Source organism: Peromyscus californicus, unplaced genomic scaffold (genome assembly GCF_007827085.1).
Source record: "Peromyscus californicus insignis strain IS unplaced genomic scaffold, ASM782708v3 Scaffold_8__1_contigs__length_139910024, whole genome shotgun sequence".
Taxonomy (NCBI): domain Eukaryota; kingdom Metazoa; phylum Chordata; class Mammalia; order Rodentia; family Cricetidae; genus Peromyscus; species Peromyscus californicus.
The window spans coordinates 115,524,467-115,547,010 of NW_026294606.1; the positions used below are offsets into that span (position 1 = coordinate 115,524,467).

A 22,544-nucleotide genomic window follows, 5' to 3' on the forward strand; every position below is an offset into this window, starting at 1 on the left:
GCCGCTCTAGCCACGCCCAGGGAAGTCAGTGTCCTCACCTTTTAGCAGCCCGCGCCTCGGTTCCTGCGGACGCTTCCCGTGCTCCCGGCTCTGCCTCTGTCCACTGCCGCCTTGCCACCCACCATGGCCCTGCTGCACTCCAGCCGCGTCCTCTCCGGGGTGGCTGCCGCCTTTCACCCAGGCCTTGCGGCCGCAGCCTCTGCCAGAGCCAGGTGAGCCGAGGGATACCGAGATGGAGCGGGACCACGGGCCTGCCCCTGCCCAGCCGAGCTGTGGGCGCTGCGAGACCTGCACCCGGCCCCGCGTGCTAGCACACGCACGCACCCTCACTCTCCCGTGTTCCCAAGGGGTCCCTGCCTCGGGACTGAGGGCTGATGGTCCGCGCCTTGCGGTGACCCCTCAGGACCCATCATCCCTCCCTCCCCTGCATCGCTGGACTTCGAGCCAGCGCAGTCCCCGGGGACGGGAATTGTGGCTCTCCGCTGCACCCGGATCCCCATTCTAGCGGGTGATGGGGGTCCAAGATGCTGACTCCGCGCAGTGGGGTGCGGGGCAAGGGGTGAGCACGTGGGCGGCGGCGCCGGGCCAGCCTCTCGCCGATTGGCCATGGTGCCGGAGCTGCGTGTCACCGATTGGCTGTGGCGCTGGGGGGCGCGCATGCCCTTGACCAGCTACCCTCTGGGGCAGCTGGCCCACCTGTCGGGGTCCAGAGGGCAATATCTGACCGTGCTGCGTGGAAGCTGACGGCTGCGTGTGTATCCGAGGGAAATGTGGCCATATGGAGCGAGGTTCTCCGGGTGCCGAGACTTAGCCTTTCTTCCTGCATCTGTGACCTTGGCGTAGTGCATCCTTCCCTCCGTGTCAGACATATTTGGCTTTTGGATGGGAAGGAGCTGAGCTCTTTCTTTGTTTTAAGCCCTTGGGAGATTCAGCTGACTGACTGGGAGCCATTAATCTTTCTCTCCATCTCAGTCGGCCCTTTGGTCCCTTAAATATTTCGTAACCCAGTTTCTCCAAGCCAGGCACTGGACCAGTTGCTGGAGATGCAGCTGTGAGCAACACAGAGAGGAGTGACTTCGCTTAAAAGAAAAAAAAAATGACAAATGTGTCATCTTGAACTGAGATGTGCTGAGAGAAGGTTGAGGGCCTAAATGGAGCTAGTAACTCCTAATTCTTCCCTGAGCCAAGAGAAACCTTTCACCCAAGAAAGCAGATTTGAGGCACTCTCCTTGAGTACTGCAGAAACTTACCTGGAGCACGTACTAACTAGGAGCAATGCCTACTTAACCTTTTATACTTGCCTTGGCCTTTCCTTTGAACGTGTTCAGGCAGTCTTCAAGCCAGCAGAACAGTCTGTCCTGTCCAGAGCCCATTTTTGGTTCATTGCCATTGTGTGCCCTTTTAAGCCTAGCCCCCTGATGAGAAGAATTAGAGAAGTTATTTATGCTGCAAATTTGGAGAACAAAAAGGAGTGCTTCTGTGGACAAGAGAAAATCTTCTTTCCCATTATCTTAACATTAAAATAGTCCTTGTCTTATGTATAATAACTGAAAGGCCTGAGCTTCATTTAAACTGCTTGGGGAGGTTCCTTTTGGGTATGACAGTGTAGTGATTCTTTCGGTGTGAGAGCCTGATGGATGTCCCTTGTCTGTCTTTTCCCAGGTGGAATTTAAGGTACGGGAAAGCAGAGACCTTGGCAACTTTGTTCAGATTTGTAGCTAAGCACTTACATCAGTGTCTGGTTTTTGTTTGTTTGTGTTTGTTGTTACTGATGGAGTCACTATGTAGCCCTGGCTAGCCTGAAACTTACTACATACACCAGGCTGGCCTGGAACATGCTGCAGTGATCTTGCCTGTACCTTCCCAGTGTTACTCCACTCAGCTGCCTTCTCCCATCCCCCAGTGGGGATAGAACCCAGAGCCTCTGCATACTAGGCAAGCACTCTGCCCCTGAGACATATGCCTGGAATGCCTTTTACTTTAAACATTTTTATTCCAAGCCTTCATTTTTAAAGAAATGCAGTATTTTCTTGTTTTGCATTTTTAGATCAAAATCTTCACATAAAGGGAACCATAGTGCTGCAAAATATGTACCAAAACCAAAATGTTAGGGGGCTGAGACAGGGGAAGTACCCTGAATTCAAGACCATTCTCCTGGGCTACACAAAGTGAGTTCCAGGCCAACCTGCGCTATAGTGTGAGACTGTAAATAAATATGGCTAAGGGGAAGCTTTTCAAAGCTGTTTAAGCCTTGGGAAATACAACGCGTTTGAGCTGGACGTGCTTATCTGAATACTTTGTACCTAGCATCTTTTGGTTGGGTGGTCAGTGTTGCTCAATGTTTGTGGCCCTGCACTTCTGTCCAAAGGGCATGGGTAGGAATCACTCTGTAGGCCATAGGTTATCAGTTTTCCCCCAGAGCACTCTTGTTTTCGTCTAATGCCATCACTTTACAAATAGGAGAGTTCTCTCATGTCTGTAATCTTGAGTTTAAGGCGTGGGATAATGAGGGACATAGAGAACCTGGAACTTAATCACTCATAACTAATCAAAGGATTACTGCTCCTGTGCTTAGAATGTCTAAAATTCAGTGTTTTGAAATTGTTTGGAGATTCTTTTTAAGAGGTATGCAAGAATATTCATGGCTGAGGCTTCTAGAGAAAAATGTATATGCTACATATTTTATGTAAGTGTTGTTCACACTATTGAACAACAATATGTCTGTCCTTGTGGTTAGGGGCAACTCTGTCATTGTTTAAGGGCCTTTTTTAAAAATGAAAGTTGCTCTCTGGACATTTGAACGTCCTTGACATTCAAAGTATTCATTTCACTCAGCAGTTAATGACAGTGATGTCGATAGGCAGGTGGCTGCATGGTTTCTGTCTGAACTGGAGAAGAGAAACAACCAAAACCTATTTGAGTTGTTTCAAAGTTTGTATTTCTTCCTCACAGCTTACAGCAATAGTTAAAAAGAGGAAGGGAACTAAGTTTTTTATTCCTGGCCTAGAGCTAAGGATGGGAAAAGATAATGTCACCTGAGAGTGTAAAATAATAGTAACAATAATTTTAAAACCAGAAAGACATGCATTTGGCCATAAGTTCCTATGGCTGTATACTGTTTGGATTCACTACATATTGGGCTTGCAGGGCTCTGTACCAGCGGATGAACGGTGACAAATGACAGAATAGTAGTGACATAGAAACTAATGCCAGTTAGCATCAGGTCCTCACTCTGCCCGGCTCTTCTGGGTGTTTTCATTCTTCTACCAACCCTGTGAGGTAGATATGATTACATCCATTTAGCAGATGAGATGTGGAGTCACTTCTCTTGCCTCTACTCAGTTCTTAAGTGGTAAGCTGTTTGAGTCCCTGCGGTTTACCCAGGGCAAGCTGTTAAAAGAGACTATTGGAAGAAGTCAAACCCTGGGAAATCAATCCCACACCAGAAAACTCTGCTCTTAAGAACAGTTACCAGCCCACCGAGCCCAGCTATGGAGGCTGAGGTTCTCCTGTTGGGAGCCTTACCCGGCCGTGCCGAGCCTGCCAACCCTGCCAACCAGCATTACTCATGGAGAGTGAGGCTGGCTGGTGAGTACTAACTGGCTGCAGGTTCCGTGGGACATTGCTGAGAAGGAAATCCTAATGAATGATTCACTGTGGCCCAAAGCAGCATTTGGCCGAGACATAGAATGATTACAGAAAGAACTTGAGTACTCCCTAAGTCACTTGGGGTCTGCCTTCCTAACTTCCGTTTTCTACCTAGCTCCCCCCCCTCCACCTTACTCTTCAGCCTGTGGGGCATGCACTTTTCCTCCGGCCCCTCTTACCCTTAGCACTCAGCTCATAGGTCCCTTCCTCTCGGAAGCCCCCTTAACACTCTACTTTCCTTCAGAGAGTTTGGTCGACTTTATCTGGGTTTCCCCCAAAACATACTCAGTTCCCTGGACCTAAATCGTCACTGTGAATCACAGCCAGGCTGCCCTGTTGGTGCCTCCCTGATTGTCACCCCACAGCTAATCTGGTGGGAAGGGATTAATGTTTTACTCTTTACAGTCCTAGCTCCTAGCACATTAGCGCACAGCAAGTTTATAATCGTCAATTTAGGACACCTTAAAGCCGTGGTTCTTAACCTGTGGGTCAAGACCCCTCTAGGGGTTTGTACTATTGTTCATAACAGTAGCAAAATTACAGTTACGAAGTAGCAACAAAATAATTTTGTGGTTGGGGGCCACCACAACATGAGCAACTATTATATTAAAAGGGTCTCAACATTAGGAAGTTGAGAACCACTGCTTTAAAGATTTTGTTTATATAGCCAGGCCTGGTGGCCCACACCTTTAATCCCAGCACTCAGAGGCAAGCAGATCTGAGTTTGAGGCCAACCTGGTCTACAGAGCGAGTTCCAGGCCAGTCAACATAGTAAGACACTGTCTTAAACATACATGTGCACACATGTTCTCTCTCTCTCTCTCTCTCTCTCTCTCTCACACACACACACACACACACACACACACACACACACACAAAATCACTACACCAGGGGAACTGGCCCATCCAGACTGAAAAAACTTGATACATGATAGCACATCGTAGCTTCTTTTCGGAGTTAGAAACCGGGGACCACAGCTTGGCTTCTCCCACATTCTCTTGGACACTTGCTTTCCATCCTGGGCCTGGCAGGATGGCTCCTGCCCAGAAGAGTGTTAGGAAGGAGAAAGGCTGCTCTGAGGACAGCAAGGTGACAACATGAGGCCACACCCTCAACGCTGACAAATGCACTCTCACCCTGGAGCCCTTGGAGATGTGGACCTTTGCCACAAAGGAGACAGGGACTCCAGATATGCACATACATACTGAGCTCTGAAAGCTGTCTGCCAGGGGCATAAGGAATGTCCCATACCGTATCTCTGTGGTTCTTCTGAAGATACAGTGAAGGTTTACCTCTCCAGTTAACTAGGCCCACATTACTACTTTCAAAAATGTAAAGATAGTCATTGGAGATGAAAACTTTGCTGTCATAGATTATAAAACCAAAAAGATGGAAGGAAAGACATTGAAACAAGATTCATCATCCAAGTTTGTCCTCATACATCCTTTCATATTTGAAACACACAGATATTATCAGGTGCTGGAGTTATAAACATGCACACCTGGCAGGTCAAAACTTTTCATAGCAATATTTGGTGTTATTTATGGTAATGTCCATAAGTTTCTTTCTTCCTTCCTTTCTTTCTTGGTTTTTGGTTTTTGAAGACAGGGTTTCTTTATGTAGCTTTGACTGTCCTGGAACTCTGTAGACCAGGCTGGCCTCAAACTCGCAGAGATCCACATGCCTCTGCCTCTGCATGTGCTGGGATTAAAGGTGTGCGCCACCACCTTGGGCTGCACATGGTTTCTGTTTCCTGTTTTCAAATGATTAATAGCTTACAAATTTCTCAGTTTTAGTTTCCAGTGCAGTAAATAGTAATAGTTCCAGCCCACATAAACAGGAGCTTTTTGAGGAGCTTCAGCTAGCCAGTCAACTCGCCTACACCACCCACTGCAAGCTCAGGAACTGTGTTTATAGCCAGACACAGTAATCCCAGCAGTTGGAATAGTGGGCAAGTGGCCTAAGAGTTCCAGGCCACCCTGGCCTACGTGGTGAGAGGGACAGAAGAGAGCACATAGCCCACAGTACCAAGTGGACTGACTCTTCCAGCCAGAGGTTGAAGCACTATGATTCCAGCCAAGCAAGGGTCTCAGGCCTCTCTGTGTCCCCGTGTGAGGAGAGGGCTAAGACCGGCTGACTCCGGGACTGCCATCTGCACAAGGCTGCCATCGTCTTTTGATGTTTGTGTGACTAAATCTCAGGTGAGGGAGAAAAATGCACAAAAGTTCTTTGGACTCCTCAAAGTTTTAAGAGTAAAAGGAATCTGGAAGGTAAGAAGTTCAGGACAAACTCAACTTTTTTCTCCCCTGTGAAACAAAACCAGTTGTACATATTGTGGTGCAATATGGTCTCGACCACTTGTTAATCATCTTTTAACTTCTGTGTCCAGGGATGTGAGTCCCCACACAGGCATCTTAAACAAGAATGCTCTTGACAGAGTTCAGCACACATGCCCTTTATCCCCTGTTAAAGTGGCAGCAGAAAGCATGCCTATACCATGACCACAGCTCTGCTCTCCCTAGAGCATGTCAAAAGAGGCAGAAGTATATAAACTTTAAAATATATTTAGAAATCAGTGTCTGCCCGGTCACAGAAATATCCATGTAGCCACCACATAACCAATCCATTAACACATTGAGCACGTAAAGGTTATTAGAAATGGTCTTCAATGACATATAATGAAATATATTTGTTGTTCTTAAAACCTGTTCATGTGAAAGCCTCAAAAGGGGCCCGTGCCAGGCTGCTTCTTTCGGGCCACCAGCCAGCTCCCAAATCATGACACGGAGAATTATTAGTTTTGAATGCTCAGCCTTAGCTTAGCTTTTTTCTGGCCAGCTCTTTTAACTTAGGGGGCTTTTTACCTTTCTTTCCTTCTGTATATCTTACTTTCACTGCTTCTCATGTCTGCAGGCTGGCCCCGGCCATCTCCCTTGCTGCTGCTCCTCCTCCTCCTCCTCCTCCTCCTCCTCCTCCTCCGCTCTCATTCTTTTTTCTCTCTTGAGCCTAGAGTTCTCCTCCTATTTAGTCTCTCTGCCTGGCAGCCCCGCCTACCCTTTCTCTGCCTAGCTGTTGGCTGGTCAGAGTTTTATTAGGCCAATCAGGTGCTTTAGTCAGGCAAGGTGAAACAAATGTAACACATCTTTACATAATTAAACAAGTGCAGCATGAACAAAAGTAACACACCCTTACACAGTTAAAGTAATTAATATTCTGCAGCAGAAACAAACGTATCACATCTTTACATAATTAAACAAATGCAGCATAAACAAAAGTAACACACCTTTACACAGTTAAAGTAATATTCTGTAGCAGAAACAAACATATCACACCTTTGCCTAGTTAAAGCAAGATTCTACCACGGGGCCAGTGGCATGTACTTGGCTAGAGTTCACCCAAAGCATCCAAGTCATCAAAGACAAGGGAAGGAAAGCTCACAGCCAGGAGAAGCCTAAGGAGATAGAGAACGAAGTGTGGTGTGGTGTCCCAGAGAAAGTAGTGAAGAGAAACAAGCAAAAACTAAACAAGGAAAATGGCCGGGTGTCCTAGGGCTCTGTAACTGTATATGCCATAGTAACTCCCGGTGCTAGCAGTTGGGGGTAGGACGCGTACAAAATAGGACCTCTTCAACTCCTCTAAGTCTAAACATATAAAGAATAAAATCTAGACTAGGGTATGGCTCAGCAGTGGAACCCTTCACTAGCAAATAATTCAAAAATAAAATATATTAATGAAATTTAGGAATAAATAATTACTATTGAAATTAAAGTTTTCCCAAATAATAATTCATCCCATTTCATATAAGTTTGATTTTTACTAATTTTCATTACTGTTTTTCTTTTAATTTCTTGAGAATCTCATGCATGAGTACACTGAATTTCTCTCTCTCCAACCTTCCCTCTTCCCATGTCCCCACCCCACTGATTTTTTTAAATGAACTTAGAAAAATTTTAGGAATTTGAGTTTATGTAACTAAGTCTTTGGTAGGTAACAGTAATTTAATTTTTATTCAAGACAGCTAAGCCTTTCACTTGTGTTAAGTATTTATCTAATGCAGCCTTTGTTTTTCCTAAACTTAACACTGGTGAGGATGAAACAAGCTGAAAAACAAATTGTAGAATAGTGCATTCAGAGTATAGAGATGTGGTTTCTCATTTGCCCAGAAATGTATGAATTGATTGCTCTAAGTATTGAGAAGTCTAACAAAAGCCTTTTATTTGAGGATTTTGTAATCTAGTCCATCAGTACTGTCGAGAGGTGGAAAACATGTCAGTTTGGTTCTTAGTCTTTCCACATTATTGACACATGGTGAGGTTTGTTTTTCTCTTTTTTTAAGCTGCAGAGATCCTAGTATAAGCTCCTGATTGACAGAAGTCCCTGAACCGAAGGTTTAAAAACAAACCAAGGAGTTAGGCGTGCAGCTCAGTTGGAGGAGTGCTTGCCCGGCATGCGCAAAGCCCCAGCGACTACATACGCCAGACATGGCGGTGCGGTTGTTCATTCTGTGTGTATGTGTGTGTGTGTGTGTGTGTGTGTACACGCACGCATGCACGCACGCACATGAGAGAGATTGTCAACTCTTACCTAATAAACAGTAAACTTCTGCCAATCCTTCTGTAGAACTCTGTAGAATACATAGCACATAAAACCAACCCAGTCATTGATTGTGGCCACTAGCCTGTTGGCCACATGTGAACTAAATAAAATCAAAAGAGGCTATATAAGAAAGCTGAGAAGTGGGTACTGAATGTTGCATCCTGTGATTTACCAGGAAACAAGGGAAGATGAGGGGCACTGCTCTAGCAGTGGAGTCGCCTGGCTCAGGTAACCGGTGGGCATCGGTGGATGACTGTTGAAGAGGCTGAGGAAGTGGTTCAGTGGGTGAGGTCCTTGCCAGGCTGGCATGAGGATCTGAGTGCAGATTGCCAGCACCCATGTAAAAGCTGGATACAGTGGTAGATGTGTGTAACCGTGGGATGTGTGTGGAGACAGGTAGAACCTGGGGGTCACTAGCCAGCCAGTCGAGCCAAAATGGCGAGCTCCAGCTCTGGTAAGAAACCTTGTCTCCAAAATAAGGAGGAGTCGGGCTGAAGAGACAGTCCAGGGTTAAGAGGACATGCTTCGCAATCATTAGGAATTCTGATCCCAGCGCCGACCCAGCTGGCCATCCTGCACACCCTGGAACCCTAGTTCTTGGGAGGGTGCAGACTGAAGGATTGTTGGAGCTTGCTGACTTCAAGCCTAATGAAGAAAGCATAAGCCACTTAGCTCTGGGCAGAAGGGTAAAGATTTAGAACTCAGTTAAAAAGTGTACTGATTTAGGAAAGTGACGGTAATAAGTTCTCCTCTAGGGTCCTTGATCTTACACGGCACAGATAGTAGGCTGGACTTACAGTGCCAAGCACGAATTCCCTCCTGTGGAGTGGACCTTCAGTCCGACTGGACCGCTGTTGATTGCCTCCAGGATACAGTGCCAGGACTGCATCCGTGGCGCCACCTTGCCATGGTGGTCATTGTTGTGGTTTGTAGGTTTGACAGCTGGGTAGGGCTACTGTAGGACTGCTCCTGTCCCTTGACGGCTTGCCTAGCATTTTAGGATACTATGAGAGCTAGTCCACAGGAGGAGGCTTCCAGATCAGTTCCAGCCCGATTTCTCCAAGCCATATGCCTGACATGTGGTATTTCCAGCAATAGGGCCTTCCCTTCAATTTCTGGGAAGCAATCAAGGACAACAGCAATAGCCATATTATTTTGAGAGTCTCTTAGACTCCCTTGACCAACAGCCTGAAGGAAGTTTCCCATGCCTGGCACTGGGACTTTTGTTGGCTAGTCTAATGCTCTTGGCTAGTCTGATTCTCTTGGGGAACATTGTCGCCCAAGTGGCATAGATTCATTCTGTGTATATGTGTGTGTGTACGTAAAATATTCAAACATTCTTAATGTTACTTATCCCTCTTCCATCTCCACTTCCCAATTAAATCCCCATTTTTTCCCCATTTCCCCCTTCATGGCACCTGTGTCCCATCCCCCTCTCTAGAGTATCTGTTCTCCTTCGCCCACATGGTCCCTTTTGTCTTCCCTGTTTTATGTGGCGACTCCAGGTTACGTACTTACATCTAAAGATTTCGAGCTAGGAGTCACAGATGAGAGAACAGGCCACATTTGTCTCTCTGGGTCTGGGTTACCCCACTTATATTTTTCTTAGTTCTGCCCATTTACCTGCAAATTTCATGATTTCGTTATTCGTTAATCGGTTGAAGGAAAATTTTCTTTTTCCTTTTTTTTGTTTGTTTGTTTGTTTTTCCAGACAGGTTTTCTCTGTGTAGCTTTGCACCTTTCCTGGAACTCACTTTGGAGACTAGGCTGGCCTCGAACTCACAGAGATCCGCCTGGCTCTGCCTCCCAAGTCCTGGGATTAAAGGCGTGCGCCACCAACGCCCAGCCAGAAATTTTTCTTTTAAACCTTATCCTATCCAAAATAACCTGGGTGCTCCCTTTCTGTACCTTGTCATATCTGTGTTGAAGATACTGATCTCTTTCTTGTCTCTAAAGGCTTTTATGCTATTGGATGACTGGTCCCTGTTTCTGTAACCTCTGTGTAACACATGTGGCAAAATGGATCCTTGGCAGATTGGAGACCTATCTGGCCATAGGAATCTAGCTCATGTGGCTGACAAAATATTTCTCATTTCAGCTCCTGGTGGGCCCATGTAGAAATGGGACCCCCAGATCCCATCCTGGGAGTTACTGAAGCCTTCAAGAGAGATACCAACAGCAAAAAGATGAACCTGGGAGTTGGTGCCTACCGAGATGATAATGGGAAGCCTTACGTGCTCCCCAGTGTCCGGAAGGTGAGCTTGGCACCTGTCCTGTTTGCATAGGGTGTGGAACCTGAAGGGAGCCGAAAGGAATGAAGGCAGTGCTGAACCAGGACTCAGGAGCCCCAGGTTCTGGTCCTAGCACTGGTTTTGTCAATCACCCAGGTTTTCTAGGCTATGATCTTTCTTAGCTGTGAACATGGATCACAGCCACATGGTCTTCTCCAAGATCAAAAGTCGGGCCTGGTGCCTAATCCTAAGAGGGTACAAGAGGGCTAGAATTTTAACATCATCTCTTAACAAGAGGAACAGCCACCTGTGGATGAGGCTGCCGTTGTTATTTTCCATTCCTCTCATTTTGATTGCTGGGGTGAAATCCATGTATAGAGGCATGTGCTGTCCACCCTTCCTGCTGAACTACATGATAACTTCTTTCATTCTCTACTTTTGTCACATTTTTATTTCTATTGGTTTTAAAGTTATTCAGGGCTGGAGATACTAGATGTGAGTGGTAGAGTGTTTCCTGACATGCAAAAGGTTCTGTGTTTGATGCTCAACATCACAAGAAAAATCCTAAAACTGTATTCAGTGACTGATAAGCTATTGTTGCAGGCTGCACCACAATCAAACACTATTGTCCATTATCTCATGCACACTTCACCACAACCCTATGACTTGGGAAGGGTGACTATTTTTTGCCCACAGTCACACAAATAGTGAAAGTTCTTGGACTAACATATATCCTGAAATGCATTCCTTTTATACATTTAATTTGATTTTGTCATCTCACATATACCTAACATGTTGCTTGTAAGTTTTATTTTTATTTTTTTATTTTTTATTTTTGGAGCTGAGGATTGAACCCAGGGCCTTTCACTTGCTAGGCAAGCGCTCTACCACTGAACTAAATCCCCAACCCCAAGTTTTATTCTTATGCATTCAAGAGAGCCCTATTATGTTAAGTGGTAACCAGGAAAGTCTATACCTTAGTTAGGGTTTCTAATTCTGTGAAGAGACACCATGACCACAGTAACTCTTATAAAGGAAAACATTTAGTTGGAGCTGGCTTACAGTTTCAGAGGTTTAGTCCATTATCATCATGGCAGGAAACATGGCCATGTGCGGCAGACATGGTGCTGGAGAAGAGTTCTACATCTTGATCCCCAGGCAACAGGAAGTGAACTGTGTCACTGGGCATAGCTTGAACATAGGAGACCTCAAAGCCCATCCCCACAGTGACACACTTCCTCCAAAGGCACACCTACTCCAACAAAACCACAGCTCCTAATAGTGCCACTCCTTGTGAGTGTATGGAGGCCAATTACATTCAAACTACCATAATATCTTTCCATGTAAAAACCTCTCTTGATGACACACACATACTTGTGCCGGGCATAGCACATCTTTAATCCCAGCCCTCAGGAGTCAAGGGCAAGAAGATCTGAGTTCAAGGCCAGCCTGTTCCATGTAGCAAGTTCCAGGACACCCAGGGCTGCATAGACAAACCTGTCTCAAAACAAAATAGGTTCCAAGCCAACCTGCGTGTCTTGGCTACTTTTCTGGTACTGTTAACAAAACACCCTGACCAAGGCAAATCATAAAAGAAAGTGTTTAATTGAGCTATGGTTTCAGTCCATGACAGCAGAGCAGGGTCATGGTGGGAGAGCACCTGAGAGCTCACACCTTGATCTGCAAGTAAGAGGGGTGGGGGGGGGGGGGCACACCAGGCATGGCGGGAGTCTTTTGAAACCTCACAGCCTGCCTCTAGTGCCACACCTCCTCATCCTTCCAAACAGTTCCACCAACTGGGACCAAGTATTCAAGCATATGAGCCTATGGGAAGCATTCTCATTCAAACCACCACCCTGGTCCATATAAGGAAACCTGATCTATAATAGTAGAATTTTTATTTCCCAAGATTTTTATATATATATATATATATATATATATATAATATAATACTATATATATATATATTTATATATATATAATACAAATATATACAAAAATTTGATGTACAAAATATCAAATATTTCACTTTATTTTTTTTTTGTTTCGTTTCTTTTTTTTTTTTTTTTTTTTTTTTTTTTTTTTTTTGAGACAGGGTTTCTCTGTGTAGCTTTGTGCCTGTCCTGGAACTCACTTTGTAGCCCAGGCTGGCCTTGAACTCACAGAGATCCACCTGACTGCCTCCCAAGTGCTGGGATCAAAGGCGTGCGCCGCCACCGCCAGGCTTATTCTTCTTCTTAAACAATAACTTCAAATGAATTAGAAGGCCTGCCAGCTGAGCAGAAAGATCACAAAGGCCCAGGAGTTCATAGTCCGCCCAAACAGAAACGTCTCAGAGTGGAAGAGGGATGTGGATGGATTTGCTTCGGAAATTTACCTCATAAAACATTTATTGTATGTAGGTGGAAGGAGGGAAAAGAAACTAAAACATATTTTCTCTTCTCTAGGCAGAGGCCCAGATTGCTGCAAAAAATTTGGACAAAGAGTACCTGCCCATCGGGGGGCTGGCAGAGTTCTGTAAGGCTTCTGCAGAACTGGCCCTGGGTGAGAACAGTGAAGTGCTGAAAAGTGGCCGGGTAAGCCAGGCGGGCCTGAGCTTCACGCAGGCTCCGTGTAAATACCTAGCGATTGTAACTCAGTGTCTATGTGTGTAATGCCTGAGGCGGCCACACTTACTGATAACTACTTTCTAGAGAGGAAGTTTAACTCTATCGGTTATCTTGAAAATTTGACAGAATTTGGCTGATAGCTCTGGCCCAGTTTGCTGTTGGTGCTGATGAGTTTCATCTGTTTATATTGACTAGGAATTAGAAATGCCTCCCTGTGCCTAGTTTTAGGCCTATAATTAGTTCCCACAATCATGTGTTAAGCTTCCAGCTGGGACAGAAGAAACACCAGGGAACTAGCCATGAGCAGACTGGGGGCAGGGAAGGGGACAGGTGTGGTGTCCCCTACTGCACTGTCACAGCCCAGGTGGGCACAGACAAAGAGAAGAAGATCCCAAAAGACACACGTGCAGACTGGCCTACCTTCTTTTGTAAGAAAAAGGAAGGAATCTTAATGGATACACTCCCATATTTACTTTTCTACCTAAGACGTAAAAACATAGAGGGTAGTGTGTATTAATAGCTCAATGGTGGAATGCTGGCCTGACATGTGCAAGAGCCCTGGGTTCAATCCCAGCACCACAGAAAATAAAAACAAATTATACCAACACTATCCCAATATACTTGGTGATGATCTAATTGTTTAAAGAACCTTGGTCAGAGGGTTGTTGGATTTTGCATATTTCTAAAATGATGTTTGAATGTGGTGACTTTGTATATCCACGCCATGGCATGTTCCCATCCCCCATACACACACGGTACGGGTAACTAAATGGAGCTGGAGAGCTGGCTCAGTGCTTTAGAGCACTTGTTGCTCTTCTAGAGAGCCTGGGTTTGATTCCCAGCACCTGTGTGGCAGCTCACAAGCATGTGTAACCCCAGATCCTAAGTTGCTGGGGATCTGACACCTCCTCCTGACCTCCTAGGGCACTGGGCGTGAGCATGGTGCACATATAAACATGCAGACAAGATATTCATGTATAGAGAGTAAATAAGTATCCCTGTATAAATAATCAAGTCAGTAGATGAAAGAATTAAGCTCTGAAGTGCAGAGGGAAGAGTGACGGACCCTCTGTCTCCCCACAGTTTGTCACTGTGCAGACCATTTCCGGGACGGGAGCCTTAAGAATCGGAGCCAGCTTCCTGGTGAGTGGAACTCCCTCAAGAAAGGACATTAAGTTAAAGGTTAACAGGACTTTCTAGCCTATGTGTGGCTACTCACCCACATCAGCCTTCCTCTTTCCACAGAACTGGCAGGTTTTCTGTTCTCTGGTGGAAAAAAAGAAAGTACTGTGGAGAAATTATAAGGAGTCAAGTACTAATGAGTCAGTGTATTGAGCATATGGTTGTGGGGGGGCGGGGGGAGGTCTTTGGGTTTGGTTTTGGTTTTTTTTATTCTTTTCTAACAGGGTCTTACTATGTATCTCTATCTGTCCTGAAACTCGCTATGTAGACCAAGCTGGCTACGAACTCAAAGGGATCCGGCTGCCTCTGCCTCCTGCGTTCTGGGATTAAAAATGAGCCACTGTGCCCTGCACAGCATGTAGCGTTAGTAGGAAGCATGTGTTTTAACTTACTCAGTCCCTGTCTTAGTTAAGGTTTCTATTGCTGCATCAAAAACACCATGACTAAAAAGCAAGTTGGGGAGGAAAGGGTTTATTTGGCTTACACTTCCATATTGCTCTTCATTTTCAAAGGCAGTCGGGACAAGAACTCAAACAGGGCAGGAACTGATGCAAAGGCTATGGAGGAGTGCTGCTTACTGGCTTGCTTCCCATGGTTTGCTCTGTCTGTGGAACCACCCTCAAAAGGTTGGGTTCACACCCATCAATCACTAATTAAGAAAATGCCTTACAGCTGGATCTTATAGGGGCCTCCTCTCAATTAAGGTTCCCTCCTTTCGGATAACTCTAGCTTCTGTGTCAAGTTGACGTTAAGACTAGCCAGCGCAGTCCCTATAAAGGAAATTCAGTCCGTGAGGCCTGCATAGGTGTTTCACCACATAGCCATGTTAACTGTCAGAGCCTGGAGCCCCACCCAGGCCATCTTGCTACTGTCAGTAGAAAAAAACTTCCTCTCAGAAAAACCCTGGCATTTTGCCCTCTTTCTTCATTTCCTTTCCTCCCATCTTTCAGCAAAGGTTTTTTAAGTTCAGCCGAGATGTCTTTCTGCCCAAACCATCCTGGGGAAACCACACGCCCATCTTCAGGGATGCCGGCATGCAGCTACAAGGCTATCGATACTATGACCCCAAGACTTGTGGATTTGACTTCACAGGAGCCATGGAAGACATTTCAGTAAGTGTGCCTTTCCAGCCTGGCATCTCCCAGCTGCTCTCATCATCTGACTTAGAGGGGACCACCTGACTCCCAGGTCTCAGGTCCTCTGTCACCTCTCAGCTAACAGTGACCCGTAGCGTGCCGGCTATTTCCTTTAAAGCTGTGCAGCAAAATCTCCATTGTTTCCCTTAGAAAATCCCAGAGCAGAGCGTCGTCCTCCTGCATGCCTGCGCACACAACCCCACAGGCGTGGACCCGCGTCCAGAGCAGTGGAAGGAGATCGCGGCGGTGGTGAAGGTGAGCGGGATGAATTGTCAGTAACTCATTGCTTAGCCTTGAGCCTGCCCCAAACCTACACATGGATAAGCTGCCAGGAAGGGGTTCCTCCTTTGCAAAATTAGTGGTTCCGTAATAGACGATATGTGAACAGTTTGAAAATGATTTTCATCCTTCAGCCCAGATGTAGTAATAAAACTGTCAAAAACTTACCTTTGGCACAAGGGCTGTTCTGGTCCAAGAGGCCTGCTGGTGGCGCCTCCGTTTGTCCCGGTCAGCGGCTACTTGCTCATCCTTTTAAGCACGTCTTCATATCCCCTTCTTTTCTTGCTACTCTGCTCAGCATTGACTTCTCTTTCAGAAGAGCTGGCTGTGATGGAAGACACTAATCAGAATTCCTAGAGAGAAAAATACCCTGTCATCCCCTACCCCCATTCTTAGCAGATTTATCAAATCTCAGCTTCCAATAGAGTGAGACACAGAAGGAGCCTGCAGAGAGCGCTTTCATAGGGTCATCTATGAGCCCAGGTATAGGATAGTGCTTCATCAGAAAGTCCTGCTAGTCCTGCCCAAAAATAATATCCCAGACTACCGTAGGCCTTAGAAATGCCTCCTGCACTGGATGTTAAAGGTTCTCTTTTGTCAGTGTTTGTTGAGGAACCATAGCATCAAAGTATTTAAAAAATAATAGTAGCCGGGTGGTGGCGCATGGCTTTAATCCCACCACTTGGGAGGCAGAGGCAGGTGGATCTTTGTGAGTTCGAGGCCAGCCTGGTCTACAGAGCAAGATCCAGGAAAGGCGCAAAGCTATACAGAGAAACCCTGTCTCGAAAAACCAAATAATAATAATAATAATAATACTTTGAAGTATGTTGATAAATTAACTCTGGAATTCAGACATCTTCCCTTCCTCCATGTGTGGAGAAACTGTTGACTGTGTTTGGGTGAAACAAATGTGGTCTATGACAGCACATGTAATCATTGGGCATATGCAGGTGCCTGTCTCAAACTCTGGTCTTGTTCCTTCCCAGAAAAAGAATCTGTTTGCATTCTTTGATATGGCCTACCAAGGCTTTGCCAGTGGTGACGGTGATAAGGATGCCTGGGCTGTGCGCTACTTCATCGAGCAGGGCATTAATGTTTGCGTCTGTCAGTCATATGCCAAGAACATGGGCCTATATGGTAAGCTAGAGGACCCAGGTGTATTCTGATGAGCTCAAAGGAGAGCTTGGGGAGAATGCCCCAAAGCAGAAAATTTAGAGGGACAAGGTAGTCCCTGAATGGGGAGGTTTGTATGTGCTCACACTTGTGTGTTGGTTATACGTAGTCTTCCTAAGACAGAAAAAGTACTGTCGATTTTCTAAGCCATATCTTCAGTCTCCTTAAATTCCTGTAGCAAAAAGAACAACTGATTCTTTCTGTATGCAAAGTAACTGATACAGGAGCCAAGAGGATAAATACATTAAAAAGACATCCTGGGGGGCTGGAGATGGCTCAGCGGTTAAGAGCACTGGCTGCTCTTCCAGAGGTCCTGAGTGCAATTCCCAGCAACCACATGGTGGCTCACAACCATCTGTAATGAGACCTGATGCCCTCTTGTGGAGTGCAGGGACACATGCAGGCAGAACACTGTATACATAATAAATAAATAAACTTAAAAAAAAAAAAAAGACATCCTGGACCAGCAGTGGGGCTCAGTAGGTAAAGGGGCTTGCCACCAAGTCTGATGGCTGGAGTTCAACTCACATGGCTGAAGGAGAGAACTGACTCCCACACATTGCCCTCTGACCTTCACATGTGCAGTCGTGCACCGCTCCAACCCCAGAAATAGTAAAAAAAGAAATGATAATGTCAGGCATGGTGGCGCACACTTTAATCCAGTACTTGGGAGGCAGAGGCAGGAGGACATCCGTGAGTTCGAGGCCAGCCTGGTCTATAGAGCCAGTTCCAGGTCAGCGAGGGCTACACACAGAAACTTTGTCACAAGAAAAAAAAAATTTTTTTTTTTTTTTTTTTTGAGAAGATATTTTCTGTTGTGCTTCAGTTCACAACTCACCATTCTAAACAGTAAAGACTATTTATAATAAGGAACTAGCTGGGCAGCAGTGGCACACACCCTTAATCCTAGCACTCGGGAGGCAGAGGCAAGCGGATCTCTGAGTTTGAGGCCAGCCTGGTCTACAGAGCGAGATCCAGAACAGGCACCAAAACTACATGAGAAACCCTGTCTTGAAAATCCAAAAAAAAATAAGGAACTATTAGGCCAGATGTGGTAGCTCATACCTGTAATTTCATCACTCTGGAGGCTGAGACAGGAGAATCGCCTATCTCCAAACCTGGGGTACAAAGTGATACTCTGTCTCAAACATACATTAATGCTGTGGTTCTTCTGACAGAACAGACACCATGTAGCAAATTTTATCACTGCTTGTTTTAACATGCTAGAAGACGGTATCCACTGTCTTTTCAGGTGAGCGTGTGGGAGCCTTCACTGTGATCTGCAAAGACGCAGATGAAGCCAAAAGGGTGGAGTCGCAGCTGAAGATCCTGATCCGTCCCATGTATTCCAACCCACCTCTCAATGGCGCCAGGATCGCAGCGACCATCCTGACCTCCCCAGACTTGAGAAAGCAATGGTAATGATTCCTTGCTGTTCCATGCTGTACCTTACGGTTCCACGTGTGGAAGATGAAGAGGAGGTGTGCATTTTGTTGGCACAACTAAGCTTGGTATTTCCCCATAAATTCAGAAATGGCAGCCTTTTTTATTCTATAATCTCTGCATTTAGTAAAACCTGCCTTCCCTTAAAATTGAGTTCAGCTGAAGTACCTGGCATAGGAAACTTCCTCCAGAAGATACTTCTGTTTGTGGTGCTGGAGGTCAGACCCAGGGTGTCGTGCCTGTGGACAAGCACCCCGCTGTGCTATGTCCCTGGCCCTGTGCCTTTTTCTCACTGGCTAACACTGAATCAGTGTTTCTGCATACTTTGGGTTTTTATTATCTATACTCAGTCTCAATACCCATTCTCTAATGTTAATCTTTTAAAAATAATTTTTAAAAGATTTATTTTCTTTGGACTGGAAACATGGCTTAGCAGTTAAGAGCAGTTCTGAGAAGAGGGAAGACTTGGGAATCAAGCAAGCGGGGCTGTCTGCACACAGGACTGTCTTCTCCAGTCCCCAGTGAGAATAGCCCTCTCTTCTCCATGGCCCTCCGTTATCCAGCACTGCTCTGTTTCATACCATGCTGCCTTGTGCCACCATTGGCTTTTTACAAGTTTGGTCTTTAACCTCCATTATAACCTTTTAAGGGCTGTGACCACATCTCAGTCCTCAGCACCCACTGTATGGCATAGACCATGTAGACTTACAGTTTGTTGTCTTTATTATGAAGACAAGAATGTTTGTTCCAAGTTTAAAAGTGTCACATTAGGGCTGGAGAGATGGCTCAGTGGTTAAGAGCACCGACTGCTCTTCCAGAGGTCCTGAGTTCGGTTCCCAGCAACCACATGGTGGCTCACAACCATCCGTAATGAGATCTGGTGCCCTCTTCTGGCCTGCAGGGACACATGCAGGCAGAATACTGTATACATAATAAATAAATAAATAAAAAAAAAAAAAAAAAAAGTGTCACATTAGCCAGGCTCTGGTGGTGTACGCCTTTAATCCCAGCACTCAGGAGGCAGAGGTAGGCAGATCTCTGTGAGTTCAAGGCTAACCTGGTCTACAGAGCGAGTTTCACAACAGGCTTCAAAGCTACAGAGAAACCCTGTCTCAAAAAAAAAAAAAAAAAAAAAAAAAAAAAAAAAAAAAAAAAAAAAAAAAAAGCATTGGCTTCTGTGCCAGAGGACCTGGGTTCAATTTGCAGCATCTAAAAGGTGGCTCACAACCCCCTGTAACTCTTGCTCCAGGAGATTCAGCACTCTCTTCTGGCCTCCAGTGGCACCAAGCACACAAGTGATATATACACTGCAGGCACAATACCCTTACACTTATTTTTCTAAAGTTGCCAAGCAAAGTACTTACAGTAAAAAAAAAAAAAAAAAAAAAAAACACTGCCGGGCGGTGGTGGCGCACGCCTTTAATCCCAGCACTCGGGAGGCAGAGCCAGGCGGATCTCTCTGAGTTCGAGGCCAGCCTGGTCTACAGAGCGAGTTCCAGGAAAGGCGCAAAGCTACACAGAGAAACCCTGTCTCGAAAAACCAAAAAAAAAAAAAAAAAAAAACACTTAAAATGTTTGTCCACCAGGCACTGGCTGTGGCCCGGTTAAGGACTAGGGATTCAGGCATTCCGAAGATGAACTCAAGTGTAACACAATGCTTGGCCAGAGCAAGACGCCTGTCTGCTTCCTAACAGGTTGCAAGAAGTGAAAGGCATGGCCGACCGCATCATTAGCATGAGGACCCAGTTGGTCTCCAACCTGAAGAAAGAGGGCTCGGCTCACAACTGGCAGCACATCACCGACCAGATCGGCATGTTTTGTTTCACTGGCCTGAAGCCTGAGCAGGTGAGCGGGCTGTTTGTCACAGCCGGCCGGTAGACAGTAGACCTCTCCATTGAAGGCAGGCCAGAATCTGTCAGTGGTCACCTACGAAATCATTTCCTTAATTAGAGCCCATTTAGGTACAGGTGGCCCGTGGTGGTCCTGGGTTTGGTGGTGCCGCTGTGTTGTGAGATGAGGGTTCACTAGTGTCGCCCAGGCCGGTCACTCAGGCTCCAGCATCCCCACCTCCCCCCGTACCTGGGACTGCAGTCCTTGTCACTGATGAGGGCTGTGTGCCACCCCCCCACCCCCCACCTCCCCCAGCGTGTTCTCTCCACTGTTTGTTTTTCTCTCTGAATCTCCCATGATGCTGCAGTCTTCTGAAGTACATACCTGGGCCGGGGGGGGGGGGGGGGGGGGGGGGGGGGGGGTTGTTTGTTTCTTTATTTTTTTGGTTTTGGGTTTTGTTGTTTTTCTAGTTTGTTGGGGTGGAGGGGACTTTTGTGGGGGTTTTGTGTTTCGGTTTTTTGTGGTGCTGGGGAACAAACCCAGGGCTTCGCGTGTGGCATGTGATAGCTTGTTTGCTGTGTCTATGCTGACTGCTGGTACATCAAAAGGGAAAGGGAAGTTAGCTTACCATAACTGAATCCTAAGGCTGCTTAGTTTGGGATTTCATTCTTACCTGTTTATGCCTTGGAAATCACAATCTTACTTTAACATTTATTTTTCTTGTCTGTGTGAATGCACACACCATGGCATGCGGGTAGGTCAGAAGAGAGCCTTCAGGAGTCAGTCGGTTCTCTCCTCCTACCACATAAGTCCTGGGGATGAACTCGGTCGTCAGGCTTGACAGCGAGCCCCTTACCTGCTCAGCCGCCTCACAGGCCATCATTCCACTTTAAAATAGCTTTTTATTCCTCTTTTACTAAAACACACCGAGTTCTGTTTCAAGTGAGGAAGTTAAGGTTTTGTTATTTTTTTTTTTTTAACAAGTTGGCTATTGTGTGCCCTGTCGGGGCTGGAAAAGTTTGCCCGCCGGGAATTGTCAGTGTCTCTTCCCTCTACAGGTGGAGCGGCTGACCAAGGAGTTCTCAGTCTACATGACGAAGGATGGCCGCATCTCCGTGGCAGGGGTCACCTCTGGCAACGTGGGCTACCTTGCCCATGCCATTCACCAGGTCACCAAGTAATGACCAGGGTGCAGAGGAGCAGAGACCACCTTTCCCTTCAGCCTTTGCTCTCGTGAGAGTCACGTGCGGGATGGGGGGGGGGTGGATGGTGGTGAGTAGATCATGTTTTCAACCGCAGTGCATAAGGAATGTGTTCCTCGGAAAAGAGGTCGGGCAGAGGCCTCCACGGCTGGTGTCTGCAGCTTCGTCGGCTCCAAACCAAACTCCCTCGTCCTTTTGTCTCCAACTTTTCTGAAAGAGTTTACACATGCAAGAACATCGCAGCACCAAAAACCTGTCAGCCATGGCTTTACTGAAGCATCAGATGGTGCCAGGGGCTCCCCCGGGGACCCGCCTGAGACCGCCATATTAGAGGTTGTGAGAGGAAAACACCTAGTTCTGATGTTAGCAGATGTCCGTGTGTGTGTGTGTGTGTGTGTGTGTTGTCCCAGTGTGTGTGTGTGTGTGTGTGTGTGTGTGTGTGTGTGTGTGTGTGTGTGTGTGTGTGTGTGTGTGCTGTCCCAGTGTGGAGTGACTGTGTCAGCAGATCCCAATACAGAAACCATGCTTTACCAAAACCACCAAGTCTGTCGCCCGTTCAGCGAGGACAGTAAATGTTGTCTCGTCAGCCTGTCTCTTGTCATTGCGCTTCTCTGGCGTCTCGTCCCGTTCTGCTTGACTGACCATTAACTTCATCCTGTCAGGATTTCTGTAAGAATGGCTCATGCCAGCCCCCCTTTCTCAGCAAAGGACAGTGGGGAGTGGGAACCTGTACTTTTTCAGTCCCTGTCAGTGATTGGCTCCTACTGGATGGGGCCTCTGCCCAGCTGGACCTCTTCCTGCATCCTGGCTACACAGCCTGTCTCCTCACATGAGTCAGACAGTGCAGGGTAGGATCAGGAGATATTCTGGGGTTTGTGTGCTGCCAGCCCGCCTCAGACTCCACCCTTTGGAAAGCTGACCACCATCTGCTCGAATCCTGTAGACTGGCTGCCGCCTGGTTTCTCTGTTACAATAAAGTTGCTGTAGACCCAGCCACTGTCCACTCTTCTACTTAATGGGAAGAAGGGGGAGGGGTGGATGTACATTCTAAAGTCTGGAGTCATGTCCAGCTGACGGAAGCCAAAAGATGGATCAGCTTTCCAGTCCCAACTAGAAATGCATCTGGCTCTTCATCCTGCCTTTCAGGCGGTCTGGTCCAAAGGTGTTGACCAGATGGGTGTAATTCCTCAGACCTCAGGAGATGAGAGGGTAGA

At 46.4% G+C, this 22,544-nt stretch overlaps 1 protein-coding gene across 1 annotated transcript; it reads left to right on the top strand.

Annotated features, from left to right (window-relative positions):
* Positions 1-19: 19 nt before the first annotated feature.
* Positions 20-22,322, top strand: Got2 (glutamic-oxaloacetic transaminase 2). Its single transcript, XM_052728125.1, has 10 exons — positions 20-212; positions 10,344-10,500; positions 12,924-13,052; positions 14,169-14,228; positions 15,218-15,379; positions 15,554-15,658; positions 16,669-16,819; positions 18,108-18,273; positions 19,993-20,143; positions 21,187-22,322. Exons 1-10 carry the CDS (start codon positions 124-126, stop codon positions 21,307-21,309), a joined length of 1,293 nt encoding a protein of 430 aa, XP_052584085.1. The 5' UTR covers positions 20-123; the 3' UTR covers positions 21,310-22,322.
* The last annotated feature ends 222 nt before the right edge of the window (positions 22,323-22,544 follow it).